This window comes from Rattus norvegicus, chromosome 5 (assembly GCF_021556685.1).
Source record: "Rattus norvegicus strain SHRSP/BbbUtx chromosome 5, alternate assembly SHRSP_T2T, whole genome shotgun sequence".
Lineage (NCBI taxonomy): Eukaryota > Metazoa > Chordata > Mammalia > Rodentia > Muridae > Rattus > Rattus norvegicus.
Genome location: NC_141538.1, coordinates 150,145,116 through 150,161,312, shown reverse-complemented (window position 1 = coordinate 150,161,312; position 16,197 = coordinate 150,145,116). Strand labels below are relative to the sequence as shown.

Below are 16,197 nucleotides of genomic sequence, written 5' to 3'. Positions count from 1 at the left end.
TATGCTGCCCTAATGGGAAGTAAACACAAGATTGTATTAGAGCTGCAGGCTCCAGCTTTATGACCTGGAACTCAAACTTTTGTATGTTCATGTGTATTGTTAGACAAAGAGCAGTTGATTCTTTGTCTTCAAGTCAAATTTACCAGACTCCTTTTGGTCTGATGCCCCTTGTAAAAAAAAAATTTATTAGACATCTCTTTTTAACAACAACAACAAAATCTGTGTGTCTTAGCCTATGCTTTATTAGCCTTAGTTTTGATTGTCTCTCCCTAGGGTGTTACCTTGAGTAACCTTTCACCTATCTGGCAACCTCCACTTGGAACAGTTGGATCGTTTTAAGTTATCAAGGAGAGATAGGAGACTCTAGACGATCACTGAAGTCCTTTGAGTGGTGCTGGCAGTTAAAGCCAGGGCTATGTGCTTGACAACAAGCCCCCTGTCACCCAGCCACTTCCCCAGTGTAGGTCTCAGTAAGGCCCTATTTTGCATTGTATTAAGAGAAGTGAACAAGGAAGCCATAGGGTTTTTATATTGTAGGGAAAATGCTAAAAATAAAAAATATATATATGGGTGATAGCCTAGGTGTAGGAGTGTGAGGACCTGAGTTTAGTCCCCAAAGCCCATGTAAAAGTGCTGGGCCAGGTGGTGCACACTAGTAATCCCAGAGCTGGGGTAGTGAGCACCAGAATATCCCTGGACCTTGGTGACTAGCCAGCCTAGCCCTGGGTAAGCTCCAGGTCAATGAGAGACCCTGCTTCAAAAGAAGAGCCTCTTTTGTTGTTCTCTGGCCTGACATAGACATGTATGCACACATACAGGTGTGAATAGTTTTAAAAACATCTTTATTTATTTATAGAGGTAGTAACAGTTGACCTTGGAAGTCTGGAAATAAGAATTTTAATAATAAATTCCTGAATCAAGACAGGCCTTCATTATAGAGAATTGAAAATATTACAGCGAGGGAGGGGTTCTCAGCGTTGCAGCTCACCAAGGACAGCAGCTAGTGGAAGCTGAGGTCATTCGCCATGCCTCTCATTCATCAGTTTCCCTATAGCTATCTCCATCCTGCCTGAGCTGAGCCTAAATCAGTTCTTACCAAGCTGAGGCTAATGGAATTGTGGGGTCGCCTTCTCGGGATGAGGAGGTGGAGATCTGGTTTTGCATCCTTCGTGGAAGAGGAGATACAGTTAAGGAGCAAGCACTTCGGGGCAGTTTAACTGCAGGAGCTTTGGGATTGTGATGCTTCACTGCTTCCGAGTACAGCGCTTTGTTTAAAAAAAAAAAAGGCAGGGTTGGGGATTTAGCTCAGTGGTAGAGCGCTTGCCTAGGAAGCGCAAGGCCCTGGGTTCGGTCCCCAGCTCTGGAAAAAAAAAAAAAAAAAAAGGCAAATATACAGTGTTGTATATTTACAATCTAAGTGCAGAATGCAGGCCAGTAACGTCTGTCCTGAGTGTGGTGTTTTCTACCAGCCCAGTCTCTGATGGGTTCCCTAGGTGTGTTTTTTTGTCCCCACTATTTATTGTTCTGTGTCTTTATCCTTTGAACTGTAGGATTTAGACAAGAGTCAAGAAGAGATCAAGAAGCATCATGCCAGCATCAGTGAACTGAAAAAGAACTTTATGGAATCAGTACCCGAACCACGGCCCAGCGAGTGGGACAAGCGCTTGTCCACACACTCACCCTTCCGGACTCTTAACATCAACGGGCAAGTCCCTACCGGAGATGGAGTGAGTACCATGTCTGTACCATGACTGTAAGGCTGAATGCAATAAGTATTTTAAATATGTACGTTAATAGTCTGTGTCTGAACGTTTAGAGCTGTAATGTGGCTTTGATACCCTAACAGTCTGTTGCTGCTCTAAAACACGCCTGAGCATTTAGGTAGCTCAGTGCAGTTGTTCGAGTCCTTTAGAGTCACTCGTGGATGTCTGGGCTGTGAGAAATGCTCAAAGCTGCCTGCCTCTGGCTAGTTTGTGTTTATAAACCGACTTCATGCCAGGAAGGCTTTGTTTATATTCAAAATATGCCTTCCCGGCCGGACCAGGGAGTTTGCTAAACTTAGTAAGGTCACAACTGGAAGGAAGTACATCTTTTTAAAACTTTATTTGAGCATTTGCACAACTTAAGAAATGTGTGGAATGATTGCTCATAGTTATGTAAGAAATAAAAGAGGCCCTGAAGCCAGAGAATGTAGAACATGGGATTTCAGAAACACAACTGACGACTGATCTTGCATAATATCAGACCTTCAGCCCGCTGTTTTATGAGACAGTTACGATCAGAGCAGGCCAGAGACACCTCTCAGGGTCTGTTCCCCATTATTTCCTACCTTGGAAACCCTACTACAGAATAAATAAATCTGTTTAAAGGTAGTATCTTGTCAAATTTACATCTAAAACGTCTTTATCTTTAGCCAGTGCCATCTGTATAAACGGTCACCATAACTTGGTGACTGACGTAATGGTGTGCTCACTTTGCCCCCCAAACAATAGCAGCTCTAGTTGAGAAAGGCAGAGCAGTGTCTCCAGTAAAATCCTTAGGTTACCAGGCACACCCGCAGTTTCAGTCCTTGTGGGGCTGAGGCAGAAGGATTATTTGAGTATAGGATTTTGTGGCTGAATCAGATATAGACTCTTTCTCAAAACAAAATGAAAATTGGGTTTAAATTTTTTTTTTTAGGATTCTTGGTAATCTATCCAGATATAACATTTATTATTTAGTTTCTGGAACTGCAGACAGGGATAAAAACTCTTCCAGGAATACCTTTTGTGGTTTTCAGATTTGGATTAAAATTAGCTAACAGGCTCACAAGTGAGGCAGGAGGATACCTCTTTAACAGGCCGTGGGTTGGGTAGATTCAGTTGTTCCCACACATTGTCCCCTCAGACCCTGTCCCCGGACATACATGTACATTAGTTCTGTGTTCTAAGTCGTAGCATGTACTTTGAACTGGTAAGTGAGACGATGACTCTGAAAGGCAGATACTTCATTTTGATGTGTCCTTAGAAATAAAGACTCATTAAGGTCCAAGGATAGTTACAGATTGAGTCGACTAAGCGGGTCTGGCCAAGCAAAGCCTAATAAATGCTCTGAACAAGCTGTTTATCTCATTGGGCCTGCTTTTAGACTAAAGGATTTTAAACATCCTCGCTTACCTGGTGTTCTTCATGGGAGTGGTGTGTTGCTATCTCATCTGTTAACACCCACATGCACACACACACACACACACACACACACACACACACACACACATACACACACACCCTGTAACTGCATATTTTTCTAGAAGTTCTGATTTGGACTCTGAAAGTGACTTGAAAAAGTGACTTGATGCTTTCTCGGATGGCATTGGGTAAATCTGTGTTGGTCTCCATTTTCAGGAAATAGCTTATATCTTTGAATGGAAACCCTGTAGAAATCATCTGAGGGCTGATTTGGGGGATGGCAAGTGCCATTCTTTGAACTGGGGGTACCTCTCCTTACCTTTGGCAGCTTTGTCATTGCATTTCGAGGCAACTGAACTTTATATAATTTGTGTATGACCAGGTGAAGAAAACTTCTATCCTCCCCTCGGAGAGAAAGGTTGGTGGGCCAGAGGTAACGCTGCTGCCATGACTGTGCTGCTCACGCAGAACTCGCTCTTGTCATGGCACTGAGCAGAGCACCCCCAGAACTCAACCACAGCGGCTGAATCACTCTTTTCTTTTGGCTGTACTAGTAAATCCACGCCCACAGCCTTTGGCCTCACACACCACATTCCCCTGCTGCAGCATCTGCAGTTCTGTTTGCTTACTTCAGCGCATGGCTGGTTGAAAAAGCTGCATGCAGTTGTTAATATGTACTCAGAGAGAAAATGAATTTAATGATGCCCTATTCTTTTTATGTTGTCTTTCTCCTCCCACCGTATTTTCATTTAAAACTCATTATAATTTTGCATCCTGTCTTTCCTTTTATTCTCCTTGCTGACCAGTCCCCTAGCTACTTTTCCCCTGATACATATCACTTAGGGGTGTGCAAAGAACCCGTGTTCAGCTTCCAGACTGACCAGAGAAGGCTGGCTCAACTGAAGGAACTCAGAGCCAAGTTTTTCCTCTCATAGATGCCATCCGCCTTGACCACGGAGAGCAGCATACAGAGATGCAGGGGAGAAAGTCCAAGTTGGCCAACTGGGGAGCAGGGGGAGACTTCCTTAAAAGTTATCAAAAGTATTTGCTAAGTATATAAACCTTCATGAGGACCATAACCATTTCAGTCAGGATTCCCAGGCTGTGCGATCACTGAGGTCTTTGGGGGATGTATTTGCCTCTCTTCTTCTCTGTTGCTGCCCGCACTCCAGGGTAGACCCTGGAGACACATTATAAAATTTATAATTTTGTTCTTATCTTGCAGTCTTTACTGCTTCTGTTCCACTGAGCAAAATCTAATTCTCATACTGAACTATTGCAGTTAGAGTCGTTTTTGAAGAGATATGAAAATATGCTCTTTATATTCTGCCATTCTGTTTGTTAGTAAAAGTAATAACTTCATTCACGACAAGCAGAACGCTTCTTTATTGACATTGTCTGATCCATAGATGATTGGCAGCATCAAAGCAATTAAACAACCTGAATGTGTAGGAAAAACACTCAGGCACGAATACCCTCACCAAGACAGTAAGCGACAGAGTGAAGGGAAGCCCGGGACCGCTTGAACTTCCAAGTGTTCCAACACTGGTTTAATCTAAACAGTAAATTTTAATTTAATCATATAGTTGAACCTGCAGGGTAAATTGGCCAAAGTAGAGAGGAGCTAAAAACCAAGAGCACCCAGACGACTTCCCACACCTTTGCACATCCCCAAGTATCACTCAAGCATCCTTCCATCTGTCATTTTGTTCATCTCTCTGTCTTTCTTGATCTTCTACGTGAAAGCAGACACAGGAACGTGCTCTGTTAGTACAGGGTGAAGAGAGCAGTAAAAGGCCAGAGAGACCAACTGAGAGAACCTTGTCCCAGCGAGAAAATGAAGAGATTGCTCCCAAGGTTTCTATTCCAATCCCTGAGGAACACAAGGCTCTCAAAAAGTGCCGCCTCTACTCTAGTGCTTTCCCGTCGCCTCGCATTCCTTTCATGATGTCTTTTCTCCTGGTCCTTGCCCTGGCTGTTTGGTGGCTGATCTTTCTGTGACTGGAAAACAGGGTGCTCAAGACTAAAACCACTCAACTCTGTCTCTGGCTTCAGATGTGTAATTACCCACGTCACGCCTCGGACCCTGAGCGTCACTGTCATAGGGACCTCCGGAGGCCGTTTTTCTTGTCAGTAATAAAATGTGAATCTCTGGAGAGTCTACATTGTGAGGAAAAAGGAGTAGCAATGGATTGGCCCACCAGTACTCCTGCCCCAAAGTCAACTCGTTAGGCAAATCAAATGGAGGTGCATGGCAGGTGGTACCCCAAAGCTACCGTGCATGCTCTTACTGTTGACCTGTTCTGTCCTCTGCTCAGTGTCTCACACAGACTGGGACACCCTGAACAAATGTGATGGACTGTTTCCCAGTCTTCTATAGCCATTATTGTGGCATGGGCTCTGTAGTTTAAGAAGAAATTCAACTTCCCAACCTTTGAAAAAGCCTTAAAATCAAAGTTTTAATCCAAAAATCCATAACCACTCCTTTTCTTAGAGTGTCTAATCAGTACATGCAAAGGCCTTTTCTTGAAGGGGCTTTGACACCTGTGGCCTTTTTGTTAGTGTTTATGACCTGAATGGAACAGGCAGTTTTATTCTGCCTGGTGTGTAGAAGAGTCATGCAGAGGTTAAATGCTGTCTTTTAATGCACAGAGAGTTGATGTAGTTTAGGAAAATGGTGCTGGTGTCCCTTGGCCTCTAGCCAGGGTGGAAAATTTCAGACTACCTACCTTTAAAAGTCCTAGAGTACAGATTAACTCGAGATCTGTTATGTAAACACACTTTTCTCTAAATTGAAATATTGTTATTTCCTTGTGGCATAAGTAATTATTGCTAGACGCAATATTTAACTGTTATAATAAGCTTAAATGATACTTTGTTTCCTTGTACTTCAAACCTGTTCTCCCACTTGTGTTATAATCTATTGTTTCTAATCAGCTGCCTTGAATCTAAGCTTTCACTGTGACGTGTGTCCAGTTTGCATGTGGATTATGAGGCTTTCCTGATGTAGAGGTGAGCACGCCCTCCTCAGAGCACCATTCGGATGCTAAACCGGTGGTTTCTCACCTTAACTATATTAACCTTGCATGATGTCGCTTGCTTCCCGACGCACCTGAAAGCATCCATCTGGATCACTTGTTTACGTCTCAAACACTCGTCTAGACTCTGAGTTCGTAGAGTCATCGCGTTGAGACTCTATCTTTTATATTATTTCTTAGTGCTTTTTGCTCACTGAAATTTCTAAAGATGGTTTTTGCCTTTGAAGAGGGGGACGGGGAGAGAGAGTAAAAAAAAAAAAAAAAAGGTAAAACCAAGAATTTTGTTGTTGTTCTTCAGAGCTCGGTAGTATTGATCTGTTGTCTTGACAGATAGGATTGTCTGATATTTACTGAAAACTGCTACAGTGTACTCCACCATCATTGGACTTAGGGAAAAAACTGGAAAAAAAAAAAAAAAAAAAAAAGCAAGGGCCAGGCTAGATTTAAAAGAAAATGTGGATATGTATGGTTTGTGTAACAAGTTATGTCTATTTATAACAAACATTTTTTAAGTAGGCATATTTACTGCTCCACTCGTAAGGAAAGGGATGGCAAAGCCCTCTGAGGTACTGAAGAGCTGCTTTGCAAGGTAGACCGTGGCAGGCGTGAGGACGCCTCTTTATCTGTGAAACAGATGTAAGATTTCCTTAATGGAGTAACAACTGCAACTAGCATTGATTATGTTCTTGTAAGTTTTTTTTTAGGAATTAAAAATTAATCTCAAAATTTTATCAGTACTTTTGTAACTTTCAGATTATATTTCCTACAGTTCCAGTTTTCATCGTTGTACACAACTTTTTATTAACTACTGTAAACATCACCCTGAATTTTGTTTCCTTTTATATTGGAATTATTTCAAATCCATTAAAAGTTTAGCGTGAGCCAATGGTAACTGTTCAGCGTTCTGAAGTGTAGCAAGGACCTTCAGAGATCTTTGCTAACAAAGAAGTCACTTCCTATCAGTAAAGCTGACCATAGGTGGATGCCAAGTCCTTGTATTGAACAAAGCTGATGAACGTGGGCTCAAAAGATAAATGTCATAGTTATCGGAAGACAAACATAGCTGTCCTGCCCTGTGTGAGCTCCCATTAATGGCGCCAACACAAGAGGCCACAGACAGCATCTCTTCTCTCCCCTATTTCACCCCATTCTTAGCACCACGGGCGTTCCACTTTACCCTGGACCAGCTTCTCGATGGCAGGTCCAGAAGTAGTTTGGTCTAAGGATACCTGTGTCAAGTGTTGGAGTTTTTGCCTTGTTTTCCTGCCAATCATTTCCAGTTTGAATTGAGGAGGTCTTAACTATCTGGTGCCCGTATTTCCACCTAGTTCCTTACGGACAAACCTACCTCATGAGAACGACTCTGCACCCTGTTTTAGGAAGCGATGGTGTTCAGCCCTCGGCCCCTGAAGAGCTAGGAAGAGAGACTCTTTTTAAAAAGCAGACACATGAACCTCTTGAGATTCTTCTTGAAGTGAGCAAACAGCCCTGTTTAGATCTGTCTGCTCCTGGCTGATATTTGACAAAGCACTTAAAACTAGTAAAGTTAAAAATGCTTTTCCAAGTGTATTCAGCTCCTAATGAATTCAGACAGTGTTCTTTGAGCAGAGCGTACTTGGGAATAAGCCCAGCTTCTATATTTTAGAATTTTTTTTTTTTTAGCTGTTTGCTTATTGCTAGCATTCGTAGTATGAAGTAGATTCCGTTTGCAGGTTTTACACCTTTGTTTACATAGTTAGTGAGAACTTAAGGAGGGGGGACTGACTGCTGACCAAGAGTAGATTAGAATCACCTCTGGAACTGTCTGTCCTGCTGTCATTGGAGAACCCGGGGGCTTCCTTAGCCACTTCCGTGGTGGTTTCTATGGTAAACCCACGAGGTACTCTATATCATTGAGGCTCAGTTACTTTTAGGGGTTATCACCAGTAAAAATGTTTGCCTACACTTCACCCAGTGGTGATTACTTAGAAAGAGGAAAACAAGATGAACTTCTGTCTCACTGTTGCTTCCTGGAGGAACTCTGCAGAGCCGCCCTCCTTCCCCTTTAAGCTTCATACAGATGATGAAGTCCTGACCCTCACAACTCTACATGGGAACCTCCCCTTCTCATTACACCTAGTACGTACTCCCTGCTCTTTGTGGCCTTGACACCAGAACCAGAGACAACTCCTGCTGTCACCTCTCCTGCCTTAGGATCCCCTTGTACTGGAGCAGATTGAGAAGCCCACTGGTGCTGGGCTGGGAAAAGGCAGCTGGATGGTTATGAAGGTCTGCTCTTGTGGTTAGGAAGCCTCTGGAGTTAGGCTAGGACAGGTCAGCAGTGGCTATGACCGTCAGGGTTAAATTTAGGGGATTTTATTTGGTAAATAAAATTCCTATCACCAGTGTTCATTATTTTCACAGGTCAGAAATACAGGCTAAAAATGAAATTTTGAGCTTGTTGGAACATTTTTCCTCATTTTTCGTGACTTGGTGGTTTATAGTATTCTTCCTTTACCATGGTTACAATCCTCTTTGGGATAATCAGTAGATAAGCCTAAGATTAAAAAGAAGGAAAAATAAAATCCCAGCTATCCTTCCTGGTCCCTAAATCGACAGAAGCAGTTGACTTCTCGTTTCATTCCCTGCTGTCTTCAAGAAAAGGGTTATAGCTCAGTTATGGAGAGTGTGTTTAGTATGCATGAGGCCCTGGTTTGATCCCCAGCATGAGGAGAACTGGGAGGAGGTGCGGGGTAGGAGGGGGGAACGTGGTTACTTCCTGCACATTGCAAGGATGCAGGAATAGCACCCCTGATGCTCGAGTCTGACAAGATCTTAAATCTTTCACTCTGGTACAATGTCATTTAGAGATGTAGGAGCTGGCATGGCAGCTTGTGCTTCAGTACCTCCCAAGAGAGATGATCGTGTTGTCTGGGCAGCCGAGCGTTTGTGTAATTCACTCTTCTACAAAGCCGGGTGCTTCTCTATTGCTTCGCCTGTCGGTCTTGAGTGCAGGGATTGTATTGAGTTGGGTGTGGTTGTGCAGAACTGGGAATGCTGACGAGGGGAATCGGAATGAAATCAGAGGAGACTGAGGCAGGAGAGCCAGTTGAAGCCAGACTAGATTACACTCTGAAGACCGCATTTCAAAAAGGAAAGAGAACAAAACCTCTGACCTCTTCATGAAACTTGTTAAATTATAGGCAGCTCTCTCTCTCTCTCTCGTGGAGTTGATCTTAGTTCTTAGCCTTTGAGGACTGCTGTCTGTATCCACGGCGAGGCTTTGTTTGCCGTCCATCACGTGGTTCCCAGGTACGCCCTTGCCTTGTATATAACAAATAATCAATGTGTGAACTCAGTTACTAATAACGGATGGGAACGGATAAGCTCTAGCTTTGACATGAACTCTCTTGTACTGAGATACATTTGATCACTATATGCCTCATCCGTAAGTGCAAGCAGCTACGAAACCCTTGTGCAGAGCAGCTTTTCTTGTTAATTGTCTGCAGTCCCTGCTTTACTTAAAGGACCTCAGGTTGGACGCCACTATGGTAAATGCTGGTCTCTCTTGTTAACATCTTGGAATTTGGTTTGGTTTTCGTTCATCATAGCTATTGATCAACTATTTTCACTCCAGAATATATTATTAAGACTGGCATGGGCTGGGGATTTAGCTCAGTGGTAGAGCACTTACCTAGGAAGTGCAAGGCCCTGGGTTCGGTCCCCAGCTCCGGAAAAAAAGAACCAAAAAAAAAAAAAAAAAAAAAAAAAAGACTGGCATACATGTTCATATGTTTAAGTTCGTCTTGGAGTATGATGTCATTGACAGAATGTCTGTTTATCTGAAATACATCGCTGACATCAATCTGATACGTTTTTCTGTTGTTTTATACACTATAAAACCAAAACCTATCAAACCTTCGAGAGTTTTGTGCGTTAGGTGGCTGGGTGGCTGGCACAGCTTCTCTGAGGAGTGGCACTGTGAGGTGAGCCTCTCACAACTGCTCAGCTCAGCCACAGCAAGAAATGAGAGGAAGCTCAGCGTGACTGCATCTCAGTCAGAATTACTGGACACAAAATTTGATTTTTGTACAATTTTTATGACACTAAATACTTTTCCCTACCCATTTAAAAATCATCTATTCTTAGCTCATGGCCATACAAAAACATAGACTGGAATTTGGCCTGTGGGGACTAGTTCTCGGATTTCCCTCACAGACTAGAAAGCTGATTGGTTACTTTTTTTTCTGGCTTTGGTACTGTTTTGTTTATGGAAATTGGCATCAGGTGGCTCTTCACTGGAACATGAAGTCCCAGGACGACACGGTGCCCTTGTCTTTACCCCCTTCTCTGCGTGGACTGGGGTCTTAGTAGAACTCGCTGACTACTGTCTATTCTCTTTGTTTGGATTTAAAGGGTCTGTCTTCGATTTTCTCATACAGAATAAATAAGTAGTAATCCCTAAATACCTTCTCTTTAACCAGATCTTTTTTTTTTTAAAGATTTATTTTATTTATTATATATGAGTTCACTGTCGCTGTCTTCAGATACACCAGAAGAGGGCATCAGATCCCATTACAGATGGTTGTGAGCCACCATGTGGTTGCTGGGAATTGAACTCAGGACCTCTGGAAGAGCAGTCAGTGCTCTTAACCGCTGAGCCATCTCTCCAGCCCTTTAGCCAGATCTTTAAAGTATGTAATAAGCATGTTTTAAAACGTGGGAGCAGGAGAGATGACTTGGCGCTTTAGAGGGCTTGCTGCTCTTCAGAGGACCTGAGTTCAGTTCCCAGCTCCGTTCCAGTGCGCTTGCTAAATGGCTCAGACCTGCCTGTACCTCCAGCCCCAGGGGATGCAATGCCTCGGGCCTCTGCAAGCACCTGCATGCGTGTGCGCAGACCACTCCTACACACACGTTCATAATTAAAAATAACCCCTTTCTAAGTGGAGTGATTTTCCACGGAGCACTTAGTGCATGTCTGTGTTTCAGTTGCATAAATTTAAGATTAAGCATTTAAGGGACTCATTTGCTTTTCTAATTTATTCTTGTCAAAATGAAAGACTTCTTTGAGAAGTCCCTGGATCAGAATCCATCGGGGGCAGTTGTCTTAGTAAGTTAGCAGAAAATACTGTTCTTTTTAGACTGGCTTTGCCCCTTTTTTAACCTTAGTTATTGCTGGTTAGGAGTGTTTCTGTCTTTTTTCTTTTTTTATTAAAACTTATATATAACTACACTCTAGCTATCCGTTTTCAGAAACACCAGATCTTATTACAGATGATTGTGAGCCACCATGTGGTTGCTGGGGTTTGAACTCAGGACCTCTGGAAGAGCAGTCGGTGCTCTTAACCTCTGAGCCATCTCTCCAGCCCCAGGATTGTTTCTTACTAAGCCCTAAGCCCCTTTTCCTTTCAATCTCCTGTCCAGAATCCTTTGGCTGTCAAACTTACTTAAATTGTTTATCCATTAGCAGTTCAGCATGGTTTTAAGCCTGTAGAAACCCGCTACAGAATCCCTCTTTGGGGACATTTCTTTGATTTTTTTTACATTAATTGCTTTGTTATTATGTAGATTTATGGTGACTAGCTCTCAGTGCAAATCAGCTTCTGGTTGCTAGTAATTGTTAAGGAAGTTAGAGCTGGTGATACTGGACACAGACAGATCCAAAAGAGATGGGAGAGGGGAGGGGGGAACCTGTACTTCAGCGGATTGGCTTAAGATGCCTACCTGGAAAATACCGTCTGCACCCAGTAATTGCTTAGTCCTGACACAGAGGCGGTGCGTTCGCGTGTGTTCGTTTCTCAAAATATTGTTTTAAATCAGCTTTGTGTTCGTTTGACTTATTTGTGTCAAGTTTTAAAAATATTGGTTTCTAACCAATTTAACCAGTCACAGTAACGTGTAATTGTCACTTTTATTCTGCTAACTTGCCCTTTGTGGGTTTTTTTTTTAAGAGCACTGAATAAATTAGTAGTTATTAACCATCCATTATTGCCATTCTGATCAGATGGGAGAGTGGAATGTGTGGGTGTGAGTACGTGGGTGTGAAGAGAGCTTATTCCTGTCTTGTGGGAGATAAGAGGATTGTTACTTACTCTACCTGAGTACCCTCACACTACAGCTCCAGGTTTTACCGTATTTTTCTGTTGATGGCTTAAACCACCAGACATTCCGCACTTTGAAGTGGTCTGTTTACCAGATCAAGGCATATACTTGTAGTTCTGTCTAAGTGATAGAAAAATGCTGTTGTCTCTCTAAGCCACACTCAAGTTTGTTGAAAAATGTTAGCACAGAAAGCCATTTCATTACGGTGGGGTTTTCTTTCGTGGAGAGGAGATACAGATCGCTGGGAATCTAAAAATAATTTTGTATTGCATCTAGTTCTGTGGAGTCATGGTCTGTTTCCTAGACATCAAGTAGGGTATAAGTTTTAAGTGTTTATTAAGACTCGAATGAAGCTGGGAGTGGGTGGTACACAATGGTAATCCAGCACTTGGGAGGCGGAGGCAGGAGACTCAGGAATCTAAGGTCAGCTTTGTCTACATGACGAGGTCAAGGCCCATGTGTGTCCCTGTCTCTTAAAAGAGAGAGGTTAGGGGGCTTTAACAAGTTTTGGAAAGGAGGTTTCTGTGAAGTTTTGCTAACAAATTTAATGTTCTGTCACAAATGACTGGAATTTTTGTGCTGGTTTGTGACTCCTCCTCTCCTCCATTGCTCTTCCTGACCCTTCGCCGTGTAATGAAGCAGAACTGACCACCAAAGTTTTCTGTTCTCACAGCCGTGTTCAGCATAACCTTAAACACTGGCCTAAGCCCTCTGACTTCTGCAGATCTGCTCAGGTGTGAGAAGCTCCTTTGATCTGTGGAGTCTTCGAGGGTGAGTGCAGTGCGAAGGCAAAATTTTTCTATTAGCTAATAGTTAAAATTTTGCGTTGGGCATGGGTCTCGAAGCTGTTCGCTTTCATAGTCACCTATTCGGGGATAATCTAATAACAGGACAGTTCAGAAAACCATAACGACTACATTTGGGGAGGCGGAGGTTAGCTCAGAGCCATGCCTAGGATGTGCGAGGTGCTGGGTTTAATCTCCAGCACTTAAAAAGGAGTCAAGGCCATTTAAAGAATTACTGGGATTGGCCAGCTTCACTGCCTTCATTGGAAAAGAAGTCCATAGCAGTATGGCGAAATGTCTGCCCAAATCCACTCTTTTACCCAGATAGAAGCTCTGTATACCAGGAAACAGCCGTCCGTGGCCCTTGAACAGGACTGAGTCTCACGGGCACTCTAGTGAGAACCAGCGTTACTTCCAGCATCCAAACTAGAAAAGATGGGCGTGTGACCACAGAAGAAATGATGATGTCCAAGTGCACAGTGTGAAGACGAGGGGTTGTAGCTCCTCCTTCCAGGCGAGTGTTGTTAGTTTATCCCCACTGCTGCTGCCTTCGGAAGCCTGAGTTTTGAAGCAGTGGGAGCTGTTGTTCACAGGCTTCGGGGATTGGCGGCCAGGGGTGTTTTCTTTTCAGTAATTTTGGTTATTTCTTCATTTGTTTCCTTTTTTGGCTGAAGAATGGGCTACCGCCGGCTGCCTTGTCATCTTTATGTGCTGTTTATACATGGCTTGTACCAAGAAAGCCGTTCCCACATCTGATTTATCTTTTATTGCAAGTGCCCATTTAAAAGCGATTTTGAGAGTAAATGTTGTTTTGTTAATTACCAGGTTGATGTTCCTACTGGTTATTTTACAATCGAGGAAAACACTGATACTTAACAGTTTCTCAAAAGAGAGAAGAGATTATAAATATCTATCATGTAATGTATAGTGATATGTGTTGGATTTTCAAGCCTTTTCCTGGGGCAGTTAAAACATTCTTTCCTAAGACATGAAACTTTGTGTCTTTTTTTTTTTTTTTTTCTTTTAAAGAGAAGAATATAGAGACCGAGCACTGGCAGTTAACTGATGCTATCAGGATTGGAGTTGACGGTTTTTTCCCTTGCATGTTGCAGACCATCTTGGAATACTGCAGTGTTGATAATACATGTAACTGTGATATTTATCGTTTACCTTACTTAAGGACCAGGAGGTGAACCCTTCTGCTGGTGTCTTCTTTCTGTGCTTAGCAAGATAACTGCGATCCCTGCTGGCTCTGTGGGCCTTTACAGTGCTGTGCATTTCCTACTGGGCTTGCAAAGCAAGGGGGATGCGCTTGTGGAGGTATTGTGTCTGTGTGAGCCTTGTGCCCCCAATCCTAGGGTCACCTCGGCCATGCCCCTTTCTTATTACACTTAGGGCTGGGGAGATGGCTTGGTGGTGAAGTCCTTGCTGTGCAGTCATGGAACTTAAGTTTGGATACCCAGAGCCCACATAAAAAACTGGATGTGGGGCTGGAGAGAAGATGGCTCAGTACTTAAGGGCACTGGCTGCTCTTCCAGAGGTCCTGAGTTCAATACCCAGCAACCACATGGTGGCTCACAACCGTCTGTAATGGGATCCGATGCCCTCTTCTGGCCTGCAGGTGTACATGCAGACAGACGCACTCATACATTAAACAAACAAACAAATCTTTTTAAAATAGATAAATAAAATTGAGCTGGGGAGATGGCTCAGGGGGTGAAGTGTCTGCCTCTAAGCGTGAGAACCTGGGCTTGAACCCTCAAGTAATTTACCCACATAAATAAGTGGGCATATAGGGGAATCAGCACAGGCACACACTCAAAATACCCCATCCAAGGTTTCTCTCTTGGTTCGAGAATGTTTACTGAGTATGTGCATAGTGTATAGTCAATTTTTCTATCACGGTTTTTTCAAGATTCTTAACTGGTGATATTCTATAAAGTACACCAAGAATAACGGCCAGAATAGTAGCTCAGTGGTGAAACATTTGGTTTAATAACCAGCATCATATAGACTTGAGAGCGTGCACATGCAGACACACACACACACGCGCGCACGCGCGCGCGCACACACAAACACACACACACACGCATGCTCCCTGCTGAAGAATGCCCGAGACCTAGACCAAGGGTGAAAAGATGAGCGTCCTCCGTTAAACCCATAATCTTGCTGCACTTCAGATGCTCAGGAAGCTCCTGCACCATTCAGGGACCAGACATCTGCACTGGTCTGCTCCATGCCACTTTGCCAAATATCAGTGGGGGCTAAGAGTGCAGCGGATGCCCTGGGCTCAATCCGAAACACTTCTCCCATCAAAATCTAGATATAAAGCATACTAGTGTGTGTCTTCAGTGTGTATCACTAAGCAGAGTTATTTAGATGAATGGGGAGGCACTGATCATTAATATATTTCTTTTTTTTTTCTTTTTTTCGGAGCTGGGGACCGAACCCAGGGCCTTGTGCTCGCTAGGCAAGCGCTCTACTGCTGAGCTAAATCCCCAACCCCTCATTAATATATTTCTAATGGCTATTATGACTTTGGGCTTTTACTATTCGGTTTCCTCCAATACTGGAGATCAAACCCTGGGTTTTTGTGCCTGCTAGGCAAATGCTCTCCCACTGACCTACAGCCTCAGTCATTGATGTGGCTTTGACAGGCAAGTGATAATTTCTGTTGGATGTCTTCACTATTCCAGAGGCAAATTTCTAATGGAAAAATGTGAAAGGGATTAAAGTTAGGATATAGTCAGATTTGTAGCTTATATTCCTAAGAGTATCCCTGCCATTAAACAAGATGAGACATGACAACTTTAGCAGTTACTTTTCTATATTAACTATCCAGCAGCACTGATGGTTAAAATTATTATTATCATTGTTGTGTTGGAGGTGTGGCCGCACACTTGTTAGAGGACAGCTGGTGGGACCCCTTCTCTCCTGCATGTGCACAGGTTCTTAAGTTAACTGGGACCGGATCACTCCCCTTTCCTTCCTCCCTTGTTTTGAGAAAAGTTTAGCATGTTAGGGGGCATCAAACTAAGTAGCCCAGGCTGGTCTTGAACTCATGACCCTTTTTAAGTGTTTGAAGACTAGAAATGGCACATTATCAAGAGGAGGTCTATCTTCGAAGTG

General features: G+C 43.2%; 1 protein-coding gene and 1 long non-coding RNA gene across 51 annotated transcripts in view; one reads left to right on the top strand and one right to left on the bottom strand.

Annotated features, from left to right (window-relative positions):
* Epb41 (erythrocyte membrane protein band 4.1) overlaps positions 1-16,197 on the top strand; it is a 154,095-nt gene that overhangs the window by 118,481 nt on the left and 19,417 nt on the right. For 38 of the 50 annotated variants that reach the window (XM_087548768.1, XM_087548761.1, XM_087548733.1 and 35 more), the window contains 1 exon segment: positions 1,551-1,727. In XM_087548768.1, coding sequence (XP_087404894.1) covers positions 1,551-1,727 — 177 coding nt within the window. 50 annotated transcript variants of the gene reach the window in all.
* Positions 7,649-10,872, bottom strand: LOC148006076 (uncharacterized). Its single transcript, XR_015621173.1, has 2 exons — positions 9,957-10,872; positions 7,649-9,833 (listed from the first exon to the last, which is right to left on the bottom strand). It is a non-coding gene; the product is annotated as an uncharacterized LOC148006076 (long non-coding RNA).